We start from the raw sequence: 23,864 nt of genomic DNA, 5'->3' as shown, positions 1-23,864 counted from the left end.
GAGTCTCTGCCTGGGTCACATGTGTGTGGAGTTTGGATGTTCTCCCCATGTCGTCGTGGGGTTTCCTCCGGGTACTCCGGTTTCCCCCCACAGTCCAAAAACATGCTGAGGCTAATTGGAGTCGCTAAATTGCCCGTAGGTGTGCATGTGTGAGTGAATGGTGTGTGAGTGTGCCCTGCGATGGGCTGGCCCCCCATCCTGGGTTGTTCCCTGCCTCGTGCCCATTGTTTCCGGGATAGGCTCCGGACCCCCCGCGACCCAATAGGATAAGCGGTTTGGAAAATGGATGGATGGATGGATATATTAAGGTTGTCAGCGGAACCAAGTGCTTAGTGCCCGTGCGTTGCCTTTACGGCGTTTTTCAGTGTAACACCGCTAGACGCAGTCCGTAGTAGCAGCACCGTAGCGTTCTAATAGGGTCCTTTCTAACGTCCCTCCGGCCGGTATAGTGTATTTTTTTGATGCAGTCTGACCTCGACCGGTCTTTGATCGCACTGTTTCCTGACATCCCATAGGTCACTATGGAAATAGTGGGTTGTAGGCGGCGAGGTGGCACTGTATCGGACGCTAGCCGCAGCATGGCCAGGGAAAGACTTTTATAAAAGTTGAAGGATATCGCTGACAGGAGAAAGGCGTAAGAAACAGTAGTTCCCGTTTTCGTGACAAACTTACTGTTTTACATATAATTAAACTTAATTTCACTCCAGTTGTTTGCCAGTATTCTGACATTGAAGCATGCGGCGACATTTAAGTTTGATCGTTAATTTTACTATGTCTGTTTAAAAAGTATTTATGTACAATATGTACAGCATGTACAATATGGTCTGTTCAAATCAACCCTATTACTATCATATGATTAGCTGCATACTCTAAATATTGATTCACGTGTATTATTTAATTTTGTGTATGTCTTACAGCATATGTCTAGAAAATGCGTACAACAAATGGTGATATTGACTAATAGTCTTAGAAGCTGATTATGCACATATCACATGGAGATACCTTGGAGTTCAACATCCCCTTTAATCTCAAACACCCGCTGATCATGTGTTTAATTTTGTATGCCTGATGGCTGACGGTCGTTGTCATCGATTCTTCCTGTTCGCAGGTGTTATCGTGAGAAGATCGGGAAATGTTTCGTTTCCGAGTGGTGTGTCTGCTCCGGAAGCCTTGCAGCGTTTCTGTCCTCACTGGACGCGCTGCGCCTCCTGGCACCGAATGGAGGAGCTACGCCACTGGTTTTTGTCATGCCGTGCCCTCTGGAGCTATACGGAGGCGCTGTGCCATCAGTGCACGTTGCCCTGCGCCCCCTGGCGCCGAATTGAGGAACTATGCTGTTTGTCGCACCGCGCCCTCTGGTGCTCTGTGGAGGCACTGCGCCCCCATTACGTGTCGCTCTGTTCCCTCTGGCGCTCTATGGAGCAAGTGCACCGTTTTTACGCGTCGTTCTTTGCCCCTTGGCGGAGAGTTGAGGCATTGCATTATGGCAACGTGTCACTTGAGCACTCCCATCCGTCACGTTCCTGCCATCGCCTGCCAGCTCTTTCACACCTCATCTTCCTGCAGGGCCCTGCCTGCCCCTCTTCTATGGCTTCTGGTCAAACCAGTACAGAGGCTGATGGTTATTATTCTGGGAAGGTACAGATCCCAAAACCGTATCATTAAAGTATTGCAAGCAATGATTTATATATAAAAAATTGCTTGGCTGTTGAAATCTGTTCAGCATTATTACACACAACAAAAAAGATATACGAAGCTTTGGATGTAAGCAAATCTGCATCATTGTTTGTGTGAGGTGTTGAATCATGTTTTTAATAATTTATTTAATTTAATTTCATCTTTGGTCCCTAGTGGTTATCCGGTTTGGTGTAATATTGTTATGGTGCATAGATACGTTTTCTCTGTTTTTAATGTTGATTATTAGACACTTTTTGGATTAGCATGCGGTGTATCTAATTATAGCACCGGATGTTTTCCTGAGTATATTTAGGTGTTTTAATGGGTATGAGGGCAGGGTCTCATCTAACACGAAAGTCCATATTTTTCTGCACCTTGACAGTTATGTTTACATGTACATAAGTGAGCATTTTGTTATCAGAGGAGCAGAGGGGTCCCAGCCTGTATGGGAGCCGGGAGCAGAAAGCGTGCCTCTTTCCCCAGGAGTATCAGCAAGTGGTGGCGCTCTCTCCCCCCCAACCGGAAGGAGTTTCTGCGCCAGGAGGCCTGGAGACGCAGGTGGTACCTGGCAGCTGTGGTGTCGGCCCTTCTGACGATCCTCGCCGCCTTCTGCCTCACGCACCTGGACGAGTCCCCCGTTACGGGACGCGTGCGCCTCCTGGTGTTCAGCCGGGAGCAGTTCATGGAGCTGGCCAGTCTGACGGCGGAGGAGGTGCGAATCTGGCGGGGGGCCCGGGACTCCCTCTCCCGTATCGGTTTTTCCGGTTCTCGAGAAAAACGCTTTAACAACAATATCTTCCTGCATTGCCTTAGATGATGGAGGAATTCAAGGAGTCCATTATTTCCCCGGAAGACCCAAGACATAAGGCGGTGGAGATGGTGGTGAGACACCTGGCTCAGCGGAACCAGGACATCGCAGAGATGGCCAGCGTGCCCTGGAGTGTCCATGTGTTGGACCTTCCCTCCACCAATGCATTTGTGCTGCCGGTCAGCAGTGTTGCCTTTTACCAGGGGGTCAGGTTTCACATTCATATGATCCTTGATTAACTGTGTAAATGACATACAGCTCTGGAAAAAATTAAGCGACTACAGCACAATTTTTCGTCTCATTTCTCAATTTATGTGTGTGCATCTGTGAATAATATACAGACGCTCCTTTATTTACGAACTTTCAGACGAACAAAGAGGACTGTAAGTCCAAATTGTGTTCATTGGCCTTCGTTATCCTGTCCGCAACATCAGTTTTTTTTTCTGCGCCCCAATTCCGCCCGGTACGACTTCTGGCTGCTACTCCCGCCGTGCAGCAGCGTAGCGTGTGTACTCACAGCATCCTAGTTCTTTGTACTTGCGAATACCTTTAAAATCATGTTGAATAACGACTTACGAACATTTCAAGTTACGAACGGGTCTTCGGTCCTGCTTCTAGGAGCCTGATACGAACTGTCCCAGCAGTGCACTTCACACCAGCACTTAATGTTTCTCATTGTCTTTGAACGTCACTTGATGTCATCCTCCGATTCATGAGAAACTGTCGGATAAGTTAACGGTCATCTCAGGCATTAGAATGTCGCTTCCGCCTTTTACCTACCTGGTTTCTGGTCGTTCCCAGTGTCTGGGAGTCAAGTTCATTATTTTAAAATGGCATACAAAAGAATGTATAAAATGCATTAACATTACATAAAAAAAAAAAAAAAAATGCACACACAAATTGTCCAGCACCTATAAATAAATATTATGAAAAAAGTATGGTAACAGTACCCAGTATTCATAACTATTCAGAGTCCAGATGTAAGTTCATTATTGTGCGTTTGTCTTCATCTTCTTCTTCACTGCTGTCTTAGAAATTTTGAACCTTGAAGCACCGTGCTGCTCATCGTGACCTTCTGCCAGCAGAACCAGGATTAAACTAGGATTTAAAAATACAAATCTTTTTAAAACTATAGACTGGTCTCAATGTTTTTCCAGAGCTGTGTATGTTTTCACACACTGGGATGTATGGAGGAGAGGGAGCTGAAAATGGTTTCTTTGCTATTTAATGCAGAAATAAGACAGAATGAGTAGTTGGACCCTTGAAAGTGAGTAAATAAAACATTAATATGACAGGCATGCATGCAGATCTGCTCACTGGTGGCTCCATGTCTTTCCTTCCAGAACGGAGAAATATTTGTCTTCACTGGCATGCTGGATGTCATCACTGACATACATCAACTCACCTTTGTCTTGGGTCACGAGATGGCCCACGCCATAATAGGACACTCTGTGAGTCTGTCCGCCGTGGGGCTGTGGGGGTGGGGGACTCTTCCCATGTCTGCTGTATGCCTGTCGTTCGTGACACTATGACTTCAGAGCCTGCCTTATAAGGCAGTGGTGGCTTAATGGTTAGGGATGCACACTTGTAATCGAAAGATTGTAGGTTCGAATCCCTGACCGGCAAGGTACCGCCCCCAAGCACCGCTCCCCGGGTGCTGAATTAGCTGCCCCCTGCTATGTCACATTGTCACATATGGGTTAAATGCAGAGGACACATTCCGTTGTTGCGTGCTGTGGTGTGTCAACAGTTGATCACTAAATTAAAATTCGAATTCACTTTTCTCTCGTTAAAGTGTCTTTCGCTAAAGCCTCTGATTCACGTCTCACTTTACAATCATTGCCCATCTACCCAGAGCCCTATTTCAAATAGACTTCTGGCTGAATTTAATTATTGCATTACTGCTATGTTTAACTCGTTTTTATGCAGTGACACGTTGCATGTCTTTTCTCTCAAACAAATGTGATCCTCACATCAGTATTTTGACACACTGTGTCTTTGCATTGCTTCAGCCCACAATGAATTATGAACTCATGGGATTATTAATGTTGTAATTGACTAGTGTTGAATGAAGCCAAGGACCTGGTCATTCAGTTTCATCCACGCTCACCTTGATTACTATATTGATGGTTAATGCTTTTAATCATTAGGTAAGTAGATACGTTTAAATAAGCAATCATTTGGTGGGCTGGAACAGATTAAATTCATTTACATTATTTCTTATGGGGAAATTCGACTTGACCAGCCTTCTGGAACAAATTAAGTTTGTCTTTCAAGATACCACTGTAGTATATATAATATGTATGTACCTTTGTGGTGATATTAAATTAGAAAAAAAAAAGACTTGACTTTAGACTTTGATTTGTTAACTCATATTTGACTTGGTGTTTGACTATCTTGACTTATGATTTGCCTGTTTAGACTCTGCCTGGACTTGGTATTTGAGTCGTAAGACCCGAGACTTACTTGACAGTCAATCATGAATGAGTAAATTCTGTGGGATTTACATCAGCTACAAACCTCATCGTATGCGTACGATATACAAGAATTATCAAAAAAAAGTAGGTTTATGCTGTTCAGTTCAATTTATTTTGTATTGCGCGTTCTCACAACATCAAAGTGCTTTAGAGTATCCCTGCCCAAAGCCCCCAGTGAGCAAGCCAGAGGCGACAGGCAAGGCAAACCTCCTTAGGAGGAGCCAGACCCAGGGGGAGCCCATCCTCTAGGGGCCGGCAGGGAAAGTCTAAGTCCCGGTTCACATTTTCTGAGGCTTAACAGATACAAGCGGAGGGCAGGTAGTTGATGACATGCAAGAGGCGAGCAGGCTGGAAGGACGTCAGAGGTAGCAGGATAGGGAGGATATCTTGAAAATTTTGGGTCTCCAGGTAGGGGAAAAAAGTGTAATTAGCAAAAGTAGGGGAGACTAGAGGCTGTACAAACAGTTGAGTGTAATATGTAAGCTCCGGCAGATATGGCTATGGCAGCATAAGTAGGAGGGAGAGGCAGGTGGGAATGCAGGCATGGGGAGTCCCTCAAATGTCAGCACTCCAATTCCACAAGGGGGTGTGAAGCTAGAGTGACAGCACTGACAGTCCAGTTTATCCAAAGCCAATGGCACCGATCCCCATCCAGCTCTACACTGCACACTACAGGTCTGACTGGGAGTGAGGAGTTAGCTAGAGCTAGAACTAGTGTCCCTATACGCTAAACTAAACAGGTGTGTTTTTAGTCTAGACTTGAAAATTGAGAGTGAGCCTGAAACCCGCACATCCGGTGGAAGACCATTCCACAGCTGAGGAGCTCTGTAGGAGAAAGCTCTGCAGCCTGCCGTAGCTCTGTCTACCCTAGGCACTAACAGATATCCCATGGCTTGAGAGCGAAGCAAGCGTGGAGGGTTGTATGTGGTCAGCAGGTCACTAAGGTATTCTGGTGCAAGGCCATTCAGTGCTTTATAGGTTAACAGCAGTGTTTTGTGGTCAATCCGAGACTTGACTGGGAGCCAATGAAGGGAGGATAGAACAAGGCTAATATGATCAAATTTTTAGTGTTCGTAAGAAATCTGGCTGCTGCATTTTGTACGGCTGTACTAGCTTTATGGAAGGATCCAGAAGGGTAACCAGGAAGAACGGCATTGCAGTAGCCCAGTCTGGAAGATATAAGAGCATGTATTAGTGAATGACATTGCTAAAGACATTGGCATGATGCTTTATGATATTAAGTAAAATAGGGCTTTAATGCAGATAACCACACACAGGAAACAGGAAACGTTAACCTGGACATTTTGTCCCATCCCGTACCACTTTAAAGGTATCTGAACGTCACCGTGTACCAACTTCTTGCTCACTCACATAATCTGGCTGCAGTTGCTGGATCCTCGACGTCTTCCAACAGGTTGATGCGTACCGTGTTAAGCGGCTTTGGAATCGTGTCTCATTCACGAAGATAACTGAAAGTGGGCTCACAGTCCATGAATATCAGAGAGATAAGCTGTGCCGCTTTCGTCAAACCATGTATGGCTAATTGGGTTTGACAACTGAGGTCACAAAGGTCACTGGGGGCGGAGTCAAGTGATGTCACGAGTGGTGGGTAGTGTTGTTAATTATTCCCAGATGTTGCGGGGGGTTAAAATTTGTCTTGGGTGGTGGGGCTTTTTTTTTTTTTTTTTTAAATGTTGTGTAAGAAGGTTGAGAATAGCATTTAGTGAGGCGACTGATACAGTTTGAGAAAAGTGACATTGCGTATCTCTCTAATATAGCAATATCTAATCTCTCCTTGTCCCTACACCACCTGAAGGCGGAGCAAGCAAGCCTGTCCCATCTGGTGAACTTCCTCTCCCTGATCCTGCTGACGGCAATCTGGGCCCTCTGCCCACGGGACAGCCTGGCTGCGCTGGGTCACTGGATCCAGGGCAAACTGATGGAGGTGGGTGCGAAGTAGCCCCAGACCCAACCAATGAAACGCGCAGGATGACGTCACCTGTCCTTCCTTGTGACAAACCAGGAAGGGCGACGGCATGTCATGTGACGCCTGAACAGATTCCCGTGGCCTGATCTGTAGATGTCACCTCTCTGTTCCTTATATGTGAAGAAATCTGCTTATTATGATTTTAACACCTTTCAGTATGCCCCCCCCCCCAAACACACTCTGTTTCAGTTACTGTTCGACCATCCTTACAGCAGGAAGTTAGAGACAGAAGCAGATGAAGTTGGACTCCAGTTGGCGGCTAAGGTCTGGTGTCATAGTATGCCTGTTAAATGTTTTTTATTCATTTTGAGAACAGAATTTAGAAAAAGCGCATTCCCATTACTTTATTGTACTTTTTATTTTTAAATGAATCCAATTCGGATGCTAAGTGCGTTTTCACCAATTCTAAAAAAAAAAAAATGGTTGAGGGGGTTTTTAGACGTTTGATTAAATGTTTGTTTTTTTTAATTTGTGAACCTTAAAATGGGAAGCACCATATCAATTATGATTATAGCACCATAATTATATCTCTTCTTGGCCCTTGACAGACTAGCTAATTGAATCTCCAGTATATGCGCATCCTAATTATGGTGAGATTTTCCAGCTTGGCTGATGTATTCGGCAGATAGGATTCTGGCTGCCATCTGCTCAGTGGGCAGCAGGTGGTGCTGTAGGAAAATGCACAGTCGTGTATGAACTTTCCATCGCAAATGATTCTCTGTAGTACAAGATGGTTGCTTGGCACATTTGTAGTTCGGATATTCGTTGATATTGTGAGGAACAAGCTCGTCTTGTACGGAATGCAGCACATCTGTCGGAGAACCTCTCTGGGTGCGTAACCCTTTAAAAGAAGGACTGACTGCAGAAGGGTTAGGAAGCAGCAGATGTCAGCTTTCTGGATTCGCTCTTCGCTTCCCGTATTTCTAAATGCTTCCACCTGCTGCCAAAACCTTTAAAGGGTGACACTGAATATGAAAAATTAAATAGAATAGAATTCCTTTATTGTCTTTGTAGCAAGTTACAAGAATACTCACTGTGCGTGATTCCGTGGTGATGCTTTGAGGTACATGTGAATATTAGGGGAATGTAAAGCAATTGGAGCTTATTTGTAGTTGACTTTATGAATGGGCTGTCAGTCCGCTCTAGCTTTATAGCTGTAGGTGTAATGTCGCTAACAGCGCCCCCTGTCTCCCGCTGCAGGCCTGTGCGGATGTTCGGGGCCTGCCGGACTTCTGGCGGCAGATGGAGCGGGAGGAGCAGCAGAGTGGGACTCCGGAGCTGCCGCAGTGGCTGTCCACTCACCCGTCCCACAAAAACCGCTCCAGCCGGATCGAGCGCCTGATCCCGCAGGTGTGTACTGCAGCACAGACGGACGCCGGCAGACACACCGAGCCCTGTGGGTAATTAGCCCACCCCCCAGAGGGGCACGGACGCCATCTACATTGCTGTGTATTCTCACACTTCCAGCTGCTCTTTTTGTGTCTGGGGTGAGTAACGTTACCAGCTGACTCTCGCTTCAGCCGGTAAACCGCGGCTTCAGGTGTCGTATGCTGGTGGCTTGGTGGGGGGGGCCATCATCGTTAATAAGACATCCAGAAGAGGGGCTGCCTTTGTTGAACCTTTATTAACCGAAAAATAAAATCCATAATGAGTACTCTGAGTAGGAGGTGCCTGATGATTGGCAATGCGGGGGTCTGCCGGTCCCTGTGGGGGTCTGCAGGGGTCTGCCGGTCCCTGAGGGGGTCTGCAGAGGCCTGCCGGTCCTTGTGGGAGTCTGCAGAGGCCTGCCTGGCCTTGTGGGGGTCTGCAGGGGTCTGCCGGTCCCTGAGGGGGTCTGCGGAGGCCTGCCGGTCCTTGTGGGGGTCTGTGACTCAGCTCTGTGACTCAGGGACCCCACTGCCCTGTCAGGGACACCTCTGTCCTACCTGAACGCTCCACTGTAAAGCACTGTCCAGCGCTGTAAATATCAGCAATTGCACGGAGACTGTCTTGATAAGGGTTCCCTGTAATGGACGCGCGTTTTAGTTAACGTGTATAAACTGTCACTGCACCCTGTCACGGCTGCTGTGCTTCTGTCCCCCGTGTGTCCTCAGGCCCTGGAGTTGAGGGCCAGCTGTAACTGCCCTGCTCTGTCACGCCTGCCCCCCCGGCTTGTTGTCTCAGGGAGTGTGCGCCCCCTGGAGGACGGGGAAGGGAAGCAGAATGCTGTGGCAGCCAAGGACCCCAACCACCCCCCCACCCCAGACACCGGAGGCCTCTCCCGTAAACCGGCGGACAAATCCCCGACTCGGGGACCTGCTTGAGGCCACCCTGGGGAGTTGAACTTCCCATCACCTGACAGAGGATATTAGGAGGAAGCTGGAGTTTCCTCCAGTCCGGACCTGAACTCAGTCCTGCTAAGATGCTCATACGTACTGATCCGAGATGGAGCCTCCCTGTCCCTCTGTTGTTCCACTTTTTCTGGCCCTGCTGTGCACAAATATTAAATATATGTTTTATAAATTAATGAAATAAAAATACATTGAAATAAATACTAGCGCATCGTGCTGCCTGACCACTAGCAGAAGCTGGAAATGGTTACCGGGAGAAATGTAAACCACCAGAGCGAATATCTGGCTGAAAGGAGAATTCAGCACGAATAATGCGTTCTTTCCGAAGCGGACTGCCATCCGATAATTACCGACGAATATCCATGATTGTCTTCAGTGCCTCTTTCCACTTTCTTTGTATTACGTGTGGTTTAAAAACTCTTGGTAAGACATAGGTTTGGGTAATACTGTAGTAGCAAAATTAGACGCCGGCCAAATCTATTTATGCTGCTTGTGCACGTTAAGTAAACGTTCGGCTTGGTCTTTCTGCATTGGTTCATTTTACATTATACCGCAGTACACAGTATTTTGGAGGTAATTTCAAACAATATATTGATTTCTTGTTAACATACAGGCCTATGTGTGAAATTATGTTATTTTGTGCTGATTAAAGAAAATGCTTCTGTTCTAAGTATATTACGTTACCAAATACTATTAAAATGGTTGCAGCACTATTTTAAATTGCTTGCATGTGCTGTGCTCAACATATTTGACTGCCCCCCCCTCCTCAGCGAATCTGATTGGCCCCATCATAGCTGTTAATAAATGTTATGGGCATTCTGAATACTAAAGTTGACCATCCCTGGTCTAGACTCTGCTACCCTTTAAGTGAAATTAAATGCAGGCCAAAAAAAAACAATCGATGAAATGAACGCATTGGTTTTTAAGAGAAAACGTCACGATTTGCTGCAGATGTGTTGAACACAAGCTGCATCCTTACCTACTGTTCCACCTTCGTAATACACAGAAATGTATCTTATCTGACTTTAACTGACAAATGGCTCCAGTGAATGGTTTGATTTCAGTAGCCATTATATTTACCGCAGTATTTTCTAGGTGTCAGTCTGTCACATGAAAGGAGAGACTTATCCGTGATGTTATTACAGCTACCAGCTTGGAAAGCAGATGGATGCAGTTTGTGCTTTAAAAGCAGTATAATTTCTAGGCTTCCATTTCCTTTATTGTAGGCCTGTTTAATGTGGGACATGCAGATTTTCAGTTTCATCATAGAACATATAACCCCAGACTGATATTGTTTGCTAGTAAATGCAAATGTTATGTATACATGGTGTATATGGGTACATTTTTGTGCCAAAATGTATACTAATGTTACTGTAAGTACCGCATGGACTAACTTTAGGGTAGAACAATGATCCTTATCTTGAGCTTGCAGCTGAGCGCAGTATCAGTCGGAGCTGTGAGAGGTTAGGCTGCTGCGCCTCTTTTAACGTCTTTTCCGCTGCGTCGGTCCTCTTGATCTCTCTTTGAGAGCCGGCAGCTTTGTGGTTAAAACGGTTCCCATCGGGGTCCAGCAGGCGAAACTCATCAGGAATCCTAAAATTGCGTTGGAAACATCGAGCTACCCCGACCCGCCCCCATATTCCCAGTCACAATTTACAGGACTGTACACACATTAAAAGCACACGCTGGGTAATGATTCATGCACTGGGAATAAGAAAAATGTCTGGTGTGCATTCGATGAGTCCATGTGAAGGTTTTGGTTAGGTTTAGGGTTAAGGTTTGCATTGGGATTGTATTTGGTTACCATCTCAAACCAGGCAAATCGTTATGAAGACTCCGTCAGATAGTGTTTCCTTACATATAACAAGTTCATCATATTGACCGTAGTAAAACCTTCCTCAAATTGAATCAGAGCTCAAAGCTTAAATGTACAAACTACAACATGAGGTCAAATAATCTTTTAGGGGCTGTTTCGGTTCTTCTCGGATTGTTTGGGGGTGTAAACTGACCGAAACACATCAGGGTTGCCAACTCACGCATCTGGAGTGACACTTTCTTTCAGATTCTCACGCTCACACAAGAAATATGGTAAATTTGTAGAATTCCATTCTATACCTAAAATTGGCATTGGGGTACAGTAGTCTGTACACCCTACAGTCTATGAACAGGGTAATAAATCTGTTACATACATGTAAATGCGTGTACAGACTTGTCTCGAATTTGCTCTTTGCTTTTTTTATGCGTACAGCGGGCTTCTTGCAGGCTTCCGTGCTCAAATACGACTGAGCGCCAGGGTACAGTGTGAACCGGGAGTGGCGGTTGCACTGGAAACCCTCACTGCAATTTAACTGGAAGAAAAAGGTGAGGTGGGGGCCTGGGGGACCGCAGAGTGTCTGTCAGCTGTGTTGTAAAAATAAAATAGTGTTTGACCCCCATGCCGAACAGCAGCGGCTGGACCCCTGGGGCACCTGTCATGTCTGCTCTCTCCCTGCAATCACATTTACATCCTCCATAGCGCACTGGCTTTTCTAAAGCATATTTTAAAACACAAAAATAACATTCAGGTCCAACCTATGTTACCTCCAAAAGATTTTGGTTCCTGGCTTGTGTGTAGTTCTTGTTCATAGGTCAGGGTGAACCTTACCAGTGCCCCCCCCCCCCCCCTCCACAATCGGCGTGGGAATACTGCTCACTTAACTTGGCCTTTTGTGCTATAAATAATAATAATAACGGTTTTTCTAACCAGCAAGGCTGCTGCTTGCAATGTCTTCAGATACCACGCCACAGTGCTACACGACATTAAAGTGTAAGAAACAGAAAAGGTTTGCAGTTATAAGCCAAGGTCGGTGAGTGCTGTAGACCTGGATAGTTGAAAAGGTGTTTTCCACGTTGTATCTGTGGGTTGAGCAGCAGCAAAAGCAGCCTGCTGTGTGTATAACTCTGCAGGTGAGACAGGTCTAAGTTTAAAGTGTGGGTATTTTGACAAGGCATGAAAGACCTGAATCCAGGGAAGGTACTGCCCAAACGACCTGAGGAATTTATGGTATTTATGTTCACAGTCTTTCTTACCTGCCCAATTAAAGTCGTTACCGTCAGCCCCCTGAAGCCTCTCTTTGACCCAGCTGCTAAAAACAGATCCGTGTGTCTTACATGAGAAATGGCTTAAGGTGAAACAGGAAACATTTTACTTTCTTTTGTATTTTAGCTTGAAATGAAGTCTTCTGCTGTTAATGGCCTCATCCATCCATCCATCCATCCATCCATCCATCCATCCTTCCCTCTTCTAACTGGGCTCAGGGTCACAGGGATTTCACGTAGGTTTGTGAATGTTGTATTTTTTATAGTTATACATAAAGAATTTTCGTTGGCGCTTACATTGAATTAGACGTGATGAAGTCCAGGTGCATCAGGTGAGACTGTAATTCACGGCTCCTCATAGGATTTTCACAGCCTCTTCAAATGCATCACTAAATTTTCCTATCACACAAGCAGCAGAGATTATAAATAATACCTCAGACTCTTCCCAAACCCATTAACTGTGTCCCCTGCAATGGACAGACATCCTGTCTACAGCATCCTCGCCTCCCTGCGATAGTTTCTTGACTCATCGTGAACCCTGTACTGGACACATGGCTATGGGAGATAATGGAAGACGGATGGATTACCTCTGTCTCAGGCAACCTCTATTCTGTTGCCCAAATAAATAATTACTACATCTGGGAACACATCCAGAGAGGCCTTCTAGAAAGCGTTGCTCCTTTAAGCCAATTTAAATTCATGATCTAGTCTATTGTAAGATAATTCAGAAGAGATTCAGGGATGGGACCCTGCCTACTGTTCTGCTTCTTCCTCTGATTGTGACGTGGCATGTCGACTTAATGAAGCCGTCGTCTTTGACAAGTGGCTGCAGCTGTTTTCCATGACAGGGTTACAGACAGTAGTGCCTCGATTAGTATGATTGTTTCCTCACACTTCCAGCGTTGTGGGTTTGAATCCTGCAACTGCTCCAACTGCGTAGGTTTCCAGTGAGTACCCTCCAGTTTGGTTAATCGGTGTCTCCAAGTTTACTATAATGTACAGCCATACATATGTGCGCCCTGTGATGGATTGATATTCTCTTCGGTTTGTGTCCTGTGGTGCCGGGATGGACCTTGACAAGGTTAAGTGGTTGGAAATGTATGGAAAGATAACAGAGCTGCATCAGTGAGACCGCCGGAAGGTACGTAAGCATTAATGCTTAGTGCATCATCCTGCTTATACCGTGGACTTCATACAATACTGTATATTACTGCCATGTTTCCGAACCCAAAATGCGTTTATTACTAGAAGTAGGCCTAGTACACCGTGGCATTCCCATTTACTGAAACTATCTTCAGGGAACATTTCAAAATACCGATATAGTGTTTCTTTTTAAAATATCGTTGAAATACCACACACTGCGGTGTAATGTCTGGACGGGAAGATAATTGAATATCACCCAAGCCTAATGCTATCAAACATTTTGCTTATATATGCCCCAAGTCATTAATTTGAAAATAGTCCATTGCTAAGACTATAAACCAGTTTTTAGTTTAAAATTGCTTGCTGCTAAACCCAAAGGCCAGTCTTTTGTAAGCAACGTGTAACCAAAATGTGTATATATACGGCTACTGTGTCAGTAATTTTGCTTTATGAATCTCATGGAATTCAGATGCATTATGGATAAAACACAACTTATTTTTAATGATTATTAAAACTGAACTTGCGTAGCAGCTCCTTTAGGCAAGTTACACAAGACTGTAAAGTGTTTAATAACCCACGAAAGGTTCTGGTCCTCAGCTTGAAGTTGATCTGTAGCAATTTCTTTGCTTTTATAGTTTCCGTTAAGTAACCTTATTTAGAACTAAATATAGTTGGCCATTTATTTACAACTGTGACTCACCTGGATGGCACTACCTGTGTGGTTAAAGAAAATGGATTAACACACTTCAGATTTGAGAATTAAGCAGTACTGTGGTATAAAGTGAATTGTCCACTGGGGGGAGCCAAGGTGTCCATAGTTTGCAAGGAGCTTAATTAACAAATGGACCATACTGGTAAACATGGTGGAAAACAGTTTTTCCAGGTCTGAGCAGTACATTTTGAGCAGGCGAAATAATCTCTGAGCTGCTTTTAATTTCCTATTTCACAGTTCATCTGAATTCCGACGCTCGACCACCACGGCGAAGCTAATGACACCTTCCTCAGACCGACTCAATGCACGGGGCTCTCCTTCTCTGTAAAAACAGCACATTAGTCGCTTAACTAGAATTATCGCGTTTTTGCACTTGAGTGAGAAAATCAATACTCCTGCCTGTCCTTCACTCTGCCAGCTGGAACGTCTGCGTGTGTGAAAGCAGAGGGTCCGGAAAGAGTGGGGGGGGGGGGGGGGGGGGGTCTTGGCTCTCTCTGGGTGGTCTCCATCCACATACAGTAGGTGTTGATGGCCTTTACTGCTGTCCCACCCTACAGGGCGATGGTGTGATACCTGCAGCTGCCTGTCCCCAAGATGAGGCCCGATTTACCGCAGATTTTAACCTCTAGTTCTGACCATACTAGGAATGGGATCAATCTCACCGCAGTCTCTTTGCCAGTGGCTTTGATTTAATGTCTGATTTCGTAGGAAATCCATGCCTTTTTCAGATGATCTCTGCGCTCTGGAGCCGTAAATCTGGCTTAATTAACCAAGGCTGACTTGGTGTAGTTTTATAAATAAGTGATAAACTTGCACTGATGTGTAAAGAATGATGGTCTGGTGTCTCTGAGGTGGGGGGACTGATGCCACTCTCCCTCCCCCCACTTTGCATGCTGTAATGTGCATCTCGGTGCAAGTTTGCACCCCCCATGAATTCTGTCCTTACCTACTTAATCAGACCTGGCTGAGCTCCCAGTATTGAATGCTAATCCCGCCACGGTCATGCTTTGATTCATACTTCAGTAATGCTGCCACCGTATGGTTTTATAGCGCGGCTTGATGAAAAATGAGCGCTGGTAGGATGGTTATTTCCCCGTGTCCTGCATTGGCGTCTCACGCACCAGGACGAAGGATTGACAGTGGAATATATTTGAATAATTTTATATTACCCTTTCGACAACCGACGGCTTTGTTTTACAGTGTGTTTGCGAATAGGAAATCTGTTACGCTTCAAACAATTTTTAGCAGGTGGCGCCCCGAGGACCTAACAGGTGCCTGGATTTGCTTAGCGTTACTCACTACGTACAGACCGCCCCCCCACTCTGAGTGTGTGCCCTGTGTAGCATGAATCCCTCCCTGGGGGGGGGGACGGGGGGGGCTGCAAAGATGCCCAGCTCATGGAAGCAACTTGGTATAATTCAAACTGGCGCTGAGTGCTGCTGTGTCCAGCCAACGCAGACTGACCACAGCTGAGTGCGAAAGCAGGGTGGTTGATTATTTTTCATATTTTCAATCAAAGCCATGGGGGCGAAGTAGAGAGTTGGCAGGCAGTCGCCATTTCTACACAAACGCTCCCCTACACCTCCATCATCGCAAATTAAGATATGCATGGGGCTCTGACTCAGCCATGCCTCGGGGGGAGGAACGCCGTCCAGCCTGCCTGCGGCTTCCCTCTTGGCCCCTGTACCTACACAACCCTGTTCCTGTTACCATGGTTCCCGCTATGCTTAATGCCATCTCTTTCAGTTTTTTTTTTTTTTTTTTTTGCAGGATAACAGCGGTGAGCAGTACATTTGTGAGCTCACTGTTTGCTTTGCCTCTGTGGTTCCGAAACGGACATCCCTGCAGCCTCGGGGTGCAGGACATCCTGAGACGTCCCTGAACAGGGGCAGGAATATTTCTGGGAGTGACCTTATTTAAAAGAAAAGTCCGTTTCAGGTGGCTGAAGGGAGTGAGCGGGGAGTGTGCCTGGGTGGAACTTGACATAAGATAGGAGGCTCAGACAGGCGTGTCAGAAAGGCGGGAGGGGGGGGGGTTATATTCTAGTCCATCTTCCGTAGTCCCTGTTCGTTCACAGCCTCTAATGTCGCTTCTGTCTGATCTCCCAGTGCTCCTTGCCAATTCTCTCATTATTTGTTTATCTAAATGGACCTTTTGTCCTCCTGAATAAGCTGCTGATGATTACCGTCTGAATTCTTTATTCCCCCCCCCCCCCGGCCTGTTTCTCCTACCTGGTACAGCATAGCTGTTCCAGGGTCAGCCTGCGTGAGGAGCCTCTGAGGCGAGTGACTCATGGTGGCACTCATGGGGAAACAAGATGGCGTCCTTTGCTCTGGTCTCCCCAGTCCCGTAAATTCTCCGCATAAAGGCGCTGTGTGTCTCCTTCACGTCTGAGGGGTGACCTCCCTGCTCCTCCAGCCGATGCCCATCAAAGCGCAATGATTGCCTTTGTCAGAAAGGGAATCGGGGGTCCCTCAAAGGGCGTCCAGCTCTGACCCCAGAGAAGCTCTTTTCAGGCAGAGGTGGCGGGGATGGTGTTTGTACGCCCCGCCAGAAGGTCCTCTACATAACATGCATGACACAGAAATCCCATCGTCACGTCCATGAGGTTTGTGTATCACGGACATGTGTACCCGTTTGCAGTAATGCTGCAGTGTGGCCTAGCAGTCTGGAACTAGCAGAGGAGCCTACAGCCGCAACCTGCCAGAAAAAAACTTAGAAATCCTGATCCTGTTAGTTTCAGGAGAACGTAGCCAACCCTGAACTCCCACTTCAGGAATGTGTACCTGACTCTGAACTCCCACTTCTAGAGGGTGTACCTGACTCTGAACTCCCACTTCTAGAGGGTGTACCTGACCCTGAACTCCCACTTCAGGAATGTGTACCTGACTCTGAACTCCCACTTCTAGAGGGTGTACCTGACCCTGAACTCCCACTTCAGGAGGGTGTACCTGACTCTGAACTCCCACTTCAGGAGTGTGTACCTGACTCTGAACTCCCACTTCTAGAGGGTGTACCTGACCCTGAACTCTCATGTCAGGAGGGTGTACCTGACTCTGAACTCCCACTTCTAGAGGGTGTACCTGACCCTGAACTCCCACTTCTAGAGGGTGTACCTGACTCTGAACTCCCGCTTCAGGAGGGTGTACCTGACTCTGAACTCCCACTTCAGGAGTGTGTACCTGACTCTGAACTCCCACTTCAGGAGTGTGTACCTGACTCTGAACTCCCACTTCAGGAGTGTGTACCTGACCCTGAACTCCCACGTCAGGAGTGTGTACCTGACTCTGAACTCCCACTTCTAGAGGGTGTACCTGACCCTGAACTCTCATGTCAGGAGGGTGTACCTGACTCTGAACTCCCACTTCTAGAGGGTGTACCTGACCCTGAACTCCCACTTCTAGAGGGTGTACCTGACTCTGAACTCCCGCTTCAGGAGGGTGTACCTGACTCTGAACTCCCACTTCAGGAGTGTGTACCTGACTCTGAACTCCCACTTCAGGAGTGTGTACCTGACTCTGAACTCCCACTTCAGGAGTGTGTACCTGACCCTGAACTCCCACGTCAGGAGTGTGTACCTGACTCTGAACTCCCACGTCAGGAGTGTGTACCTGACCCTGAACTCCCACTTCAGGAGTGTGTACCTGACTCTGAACTCCCACGTCAGGAGTGTGTACCTGACCCTGAACTCCCACTTCAGGAGTGTGTACCTGACTCTGAACTCCCACGTCAGGAGGGTGTACCTGACCCTGAACTCCCACTTCAGTAGTGTGTACCTGACTCTGAACTCCCACGTCAGGATGGTGTACCTGACCCTGAACTCCCACTTCAGGAGTGTGTACCTGACTCTGAACTCCCACGTCAGGAGGGTGTACCTGACCCTGAACTCCCACGTCAGGAGTGTGTACCTGACCCTGAACTCCCGCTTCAGGAGTGCGTAGCTGACCTCCTCTGCACCCCTACAGACATGAGGGACCATTGCTCGTACATAGTCCTGTTTAAATGTTCACGTTTTTGTATTTCTGTTTATCACAGCTTTCCAGTGGCGGCTGAACACACCTGTGGAGATGCGTGGGGATGCTGAGACAGGCCGCTGCTTAACGGGACTGAGACCATAAAGGTCATATATCTGAGCAAAGCTGACTCAGGCTTTGCACTGCGAGTTCTTCCATTTGTAACTATGTGCTAATAAAAGCAAAAAATCAGAAGCCACTTCCCATAAGTGGCAGCCGATGAAATCATAATAATATTATCATGTTTCTGAGACACATTTCTGCCCTAAATGAGAGCACATGTTTACCGCGGGCTGAAAGTGGACTGGGGCAGGTCTTTTCACACCATCACACCATCATGTTTGTTTAACTCTGAACTGGCAGCGATAGCAAACATGGGTATCAGGTCCCATCGAGACCTCAGAGGTTGGGCTTTATGTAGCAACATTAAACTAGTTTTATGACCCCATATTTTTTTTTTTACTCTCAGCTAAAAACAAACATAACTTGCCATAGTGACACATGTGATTTACCTAAGACAGCATTTCACGGTATTTTATTTCCCATCAGTCTGTGTGGCCCTTAGAGCCGTGTTCACAAGTTTGTGATTGACAGGTAGGTCTTCAATAGACATTTTTTCATGTTATTTCTCGTCCCCCGATTGCTAAAATATGTCATGGGGGGGGACCTCCCCCACCATGTCAGCAAAATCTACTGTCGCATCTCTCCAGATTATTTCTTACTGCCTTAGAGAATCCCTCATGAATTGTTTTCTGTGCCCCTGTGGAGCGTGTGAACCCAGCATAAACCGGCCGCAGAACGACACCTGCCAGGCTGCTTCGCCGCCCTTCCTGTCACGTTACTCCCATTAGCCTTTGAACAGCAGGCAGGGGAGGGGTCCAGAAGCCGCTCAGCATTTGTGGCTCTATGTGTCTGGTTTGCGGGTGAAGCTCAGGATATCAGGATGATTCCATGGGAGAATCCGTAAGAAGGAATCAAAACAGCTTCCATGCCTGAAACTGCAGCACACAGCTCTCTGTTATTCTCTCCCTCTGTTTCCCTCTCTGTTACTCTCTTCTTTCATTTTCCTATCTGTTACTCTCTCCTTCTGTTTCCCTCTCTGTTACTCTCTCTTTCTGTTTCCCTCTCTGTTACTCTCTCCTTCCATTTTCCTCTCTGTTACTCTCTCCTTCTGTTTCCCTCTCTGTTACTCTCTCTTTCTGTTTCCCTCTCTGTTACTCTCTCCTTCCGTTTCCCTCTCTGTTGCTCTCTCCTTCAGTTTCCTTCTCTGTTACTCTCTCTTTATGTTTCTCTCTCTATTACTCTCTCTTTCTGTTTCCCTCTCTGTTACTCTCTCTTTCTCTGCTACTCTCTTTCTGTCTCTCTCTGTTACTTTCTATCTTCCTGTTACTCGCTCTCTTGTTAATCATTCTTCCTCCCTCTCTCTGTCACTCTCTTTGCGTTACTCTACTTCACTCTCTTACTCTCTTTCTGTTACTTCCTTTTTCTGTTACTCTAACTCCGTTGCTCTCAGTTGCTCTCTCTCTGTGTTGATCTTTGCATGCTCACAGTATGGCAACAGAGGGCGTAATTATTTGTGAACTCTCTACCGGACATGAATGTCACATTAGTGTATAACCAAGTTGTCATTGGATGCAGGATCACTTACAGTCAGTGTAAATAGTTCCAAATTATGGGATCCCAGCATCTTCCACCATCATAGATGCTGCTAATTTAATGAAGTAATGTAGTAATTGCTATAAAACTCCTTTCAGCACTCGAGAATGATAAACAATGTTTAAATCCCAGTTCATACTATCTCATACAGTTGTCAAGACCAGGGATTTTCTTTTGAACAGTCTTTACAAACAGCTGTCTTGGTTCCTTTCCTAATAGAGTACGGTGTGTGAAATTAGGTTATAAATGTCAGCCTTCAGTATCTCACCCGAGTGTGGAGTTCAGGCTCACCGAGATAAGGATCGGCTTCAGAGAAAGCCCCAGATTTTCATCCCGCTCTGCCTGAGAATCCTAATCCGCTTTGCAGGCTCCCTCTCAGCTTGTTTTATTTAACGTCACATTAATATGTCCCGAAGGTTGCTTTGGTCCACACTTTGGAACCGCCTTCCACCTTTAAAGTGTTGCCTAGTTTGCATACTGCACTACCCCTCTAATGCTGAATTAAAGGTCTGGACCGGTCATCTCAGTTTTAACTTGGAAAAGCAACATGCTGGACACTGAAAATCACGAGTTTAGTTTCAGCGTTGTCTCCTGCATTGGAGTGGAACCTATTTTTAAAGGTATTTACTGAAGACAGATTCAGTTAAGGAGGAGAGCATTTAAAAAAATTCCATCCTATTTATGTTAAATATATATTTCCTAGTTTAGTTCCTGGACTAGTTTAAAGGAGCTGGTCCAAGATCTGTGAGCAGTGTGTCAGAGTTTGGCCCTCGGGAGGACGGCTGTGGGAGTTCGTGTGGCTCAATGGGCTCAGCCGCTCTCCCTGTGATCTTAAGGTCAGTGGTTCAAGCCCTGCCTTGGTAGAATGTTCCTATGTTCATAGGCTCCTTGAGCAAAGCCCTTAACCCCCCCCCCCTTCCCTGGGTGCTGCAGGGTGGCTGCCCCTTCACTGTGATCCCAAGCTTTTCAGAGAGTAAGACAGGGCACAGCGATGAAGGAGCATCTCCTAGGGGATCAATAAGGTATCTCCATTCTTTATTGTTCATGAACAGGACCCTCAACTATCAGATGTGTCTTTATAAGCTATCTTGCTAATGAAGGCCAGCTTTGTTTCCTCTTTTGCTTCACTGAGTAAAAAGTATTTTTTTTCTTGAGCCCGTGGTCCAGCACTGTAAGCTATATGTTCTCTGTCGGACTGCGCTGTACAGGAAGTGGACATACGCTGTGATTTCTGGCCTACTTACCTTCCCAAAAAGTAGCACACATTCCCCACAGACCCCTCCGGAACAGACACAGCATAACCCCATGGACGAGGTACCCGCTGGGGTTTTAATCACCACCATTATTCCTGGGCTCATGAGAAGAGGCATTTACTGGGCGTGTAGATCCTTGTGAAAATCTTTGGCCAGAGCTGCTGTTTCATCTCATGCAAAATCCACGTCCCATGGATGCTTCTTGTGTCTACATCCCTATTTTACTGTCCATAATATTTGACACCAGGGTGTGACTAGTGAATCCAAAATGTGCTGCCGTTTGTGTGAGGTAAGCCTGGAGAATGTGTGCGGCAGCTTTTAATTTCGCTAACGCCTCTGAGCTAATCTGCTACCCGTGCGATTTCTGGAATTAACTTTATTGCTTCTTATTTTCTTTATCTGTCAGTTTTGTTTGGGGGGGGGGAGCATGGGATTAGCTAGCGGTGCAGAGGAGGTGGAGTGACAACTGTACCATTGCCCCCCCCCCCCCCAAAAGCAGCTTTGAAACGGACTCAGCCACCAATGTCATTTAGTCCCTATGAATTTTTTATCACTGTGCACTTTCACCTCAAGTCCTTTCCCCCCCCGTCCGGCAAAATGCAATGGCAGGTGTTTCTGTTTGCTAATACGCTTCAGCAGCGAGGGAAGCAGAAGAGGGCCTGGGGGGGGAGGAGCATTGTGATTATCACAGTGTTTAACTTTGTTAGCACAACCTAAGCTAATTTACGTAAATCACACTAACGAGGAGTCATTTATAGGAATATCTGCATGTTCCAGGACCCAGGCAGGTAAAGGGCTGAAGAAGAGTCCCTTTGGTCGGGATAATGACTCTCATCCCCAGCATTTGGTAGCATAACAGAGGTAGGAAAATTCCTCAGTGTGCTCGACCTGCCTTGGATATGCTAATAAGTGGGACCTTAGTTGTGGGCGGAAGATAGCATGACCATCGGCAACCTCATAGATCGGGACGTGTGGCTTCGATTGCATGCTTGCTGTAATCCCATTAGACCAATCGCTTGTCCTTCCAGGCAGCCCACCCTGCCCGGACACGCCCCTTCTATTAGCCTAGCCAATGAAAGCCCTGGAGTGATAGTGGTCTGTCCGCATGATTGATGAGGCGCCTTAAACGGATGCGTCTTTTGCCGAAACCTTCTGACCCACTGACATTAGCAGAAGGCTTTACACTCACTTGGGAGTTTATGTCTGAATGTGTATCAGTTTCCTTTCAACCAGCCTGGTGTGCAATGGGACGTGAACTATCTGTATTAACTTGTGTATTTTACATTTCCTGATGGGCAAAAACGAGGCGAGTCTGGCAGGCGAAGGGGGCAGCCCAGTGTTCAGGCTCACCCTGGATTTAGGACCCCTCCCAAAGCCAGCATCACTGACTGAACGTCTTGCAGAATGTCTGCCCCACTAGATGAGACACATCATTTTATAATCGCCATTTACAGTAAAATCCAGTTATAACGAACTTCAAGGGACCTGGCAATATATTATATCCAGAGTTGCAGTATGTCCAGAACACAGCTACAGGACACCATTCACTCATGTCACACTGCAACAGACACACTTGTGGTTTAGATTATTATATTGTACATGTAGTAATCCAACTTCACCTGACTTTTGTATAGTATATATGGTCTATAGGTGCTTACTGCATCCCTCCAACTGCGAGCGGCGTCTGCAGACGTACAGCGTGCCTGGTGATGGACAGCCACACAGACCAATCAGTGTCGCCTGCTCTTACATCATGCCTATTTATAGAGCGTGAATATTAATAGTCCCCCCAGGGAACCTACCCAAACCTTTTGCCAAAGCTATGTAAAGGTTGGCAGAGAACATTCTTCCTGTAACGTTAATGTAACATATACATGGTTTCAAAAGTTTTTTCAGCATTCGCATGACAACATTATTGGCTGAATATTCTCTTACCATAATTAATGTAGAATTCTTTTTTTTCATTTTATGAAAGTGCTGCGATATATGTTTGTGTGTGTATACGCCCATCCAGTCCCGACCCGGGTTCACGCGCTGGACCGCTGAATCGGGAGAGTGCCTGGGGCGATATGTAAGGCCGTCACGTCACTGCTGTTCAGAGGGGACGGGGTGCAAGCGTGACTCCCCATAAATAACACCTCACGAGGTCTCCAGGACGCTGACCGGGGCGACAGCTTCCCCGAACGTCGGCACCTTAATACAAATCTTCTGTAAGGGGCAACTGATTATACAAGCATGCCCCAGGCTGGTTTGATTCAGTAGGGCTTATAACCTGGAGCTGCCCTGTTGTAGAGTCCCTGGCTGTGTCTTCTGTTGTACTCTTCAACAAAGACTTGCCTTGAATTGCTGCAGTGGGAAAAAAATTTGGCTTGCAAAGGCAGCAGCTGAGTGGTGAGAGAGTAACTTGGGCAATGTTACATGTCCGGTAGAGGAATCCCTCTTTGGCCCTTTGGCAGATGGGCGTGATCTGACAGCGCTGCCTGTCCTGGCATCGTTCTGAGTGACATGTCATGTCCTGACAGGCACCCCCAACTCCCCCCACACCTGATGCCGAGGCTGAACAGTTGGCCAAAGCTACCTCAGGGATGCGGTGTCTGTGTGAATTTGCCCGGAGGTGATATCGAGTGCCTCATTACACGCAGTTCTTGTCGAAGATAAAATGGGGAAGGTCACAGTGGGCTTCCCCCATAAATCATTAGACATTGATTGGCGGCACTGCCAGGGAGGGGC

General features: G+C 46.6%; 1 protein-coding gene and 1 long non-coding RNA gene across 3 annotated transcripts; both read left to right on the top strand.

Moving 5' to 3' along the window:
• Window positions 1–376: 376 nt before the first annotated feature.
• On the top strand, window positions 377–9,941 carry oma1 (OMA1 zinc metallopeptidase). 2 transcript variants are annotated; one of them, XR_007382442.1, is made up of 9 exons: window positions 377–634; window positions 1,109–1,638; window positions 2,161–2,389; window positions 2,491–2,664; window positions 3,829–3,936; window positions 6,779–6,907; window positions 7,139–7,213; window positions 8,150–8,436; window positions 9,043–9,181. XR_007382442.1 is itself a non-coding variant. In XM_048975768.1 (9 exons), the coding sequence occupies exons 2-9, from the start codon at window positions 1,133–1,135 to the stop codon at window positions 9,250–9,252; spliced, it is 1,581 nt and encodes a 526-aa protein (XP_048831725.1). In that variant the 5' UTR covers window positions 377–634; window positions 1,109–1,132; the 3' UTR covers window positions 9,253–9,941. The 2 variants fall into 2 exon arrangements, 1 of the variants encoding a protein (XP_048831725.1); XM_048975768.1 differs by having other exon boundaries at window positions 8,150–8,299; window positions 9,043–9,941.
• Window positions 9,942–13,206: 3,265 nt separating this feature from the next.
• On the top strand, window positions 13,207–18,352 carry LOC125708345 (uncharacterized). The gene is made up of 3 exons (XR_007382450.1): window positions 13,207–13,304; window positions 13,439–13,498; window positions 18,248–18,352. It is a non-coding gene; the product is annotated as an uncharacterized LOC125708345 (long non-coding RNA).
• The last annotated feature ends 5,512 nt before the right edge of the window (window positions 18,353–23,864 follow it).

Source organism: Brienomyrus brachyistius, chromosome 15 (genome assembly GCF_023856365.1).
Source record: "Brienomyrus brachyistius isolate T26 chromosome 15, BBRACH_0.4, whole genome shotgun sequence".
NCBI lineage: Eukaryota > Metazoa > Chordata > Actinopteri > Osteoglossiformes > Mormyridae > Brienomyrus > Brienomyrus brachyistius.
Note: the sequence above shows the minus strand (reverse complement) of the source record. Positions and strands in the feature narration are given on the sequence as shown.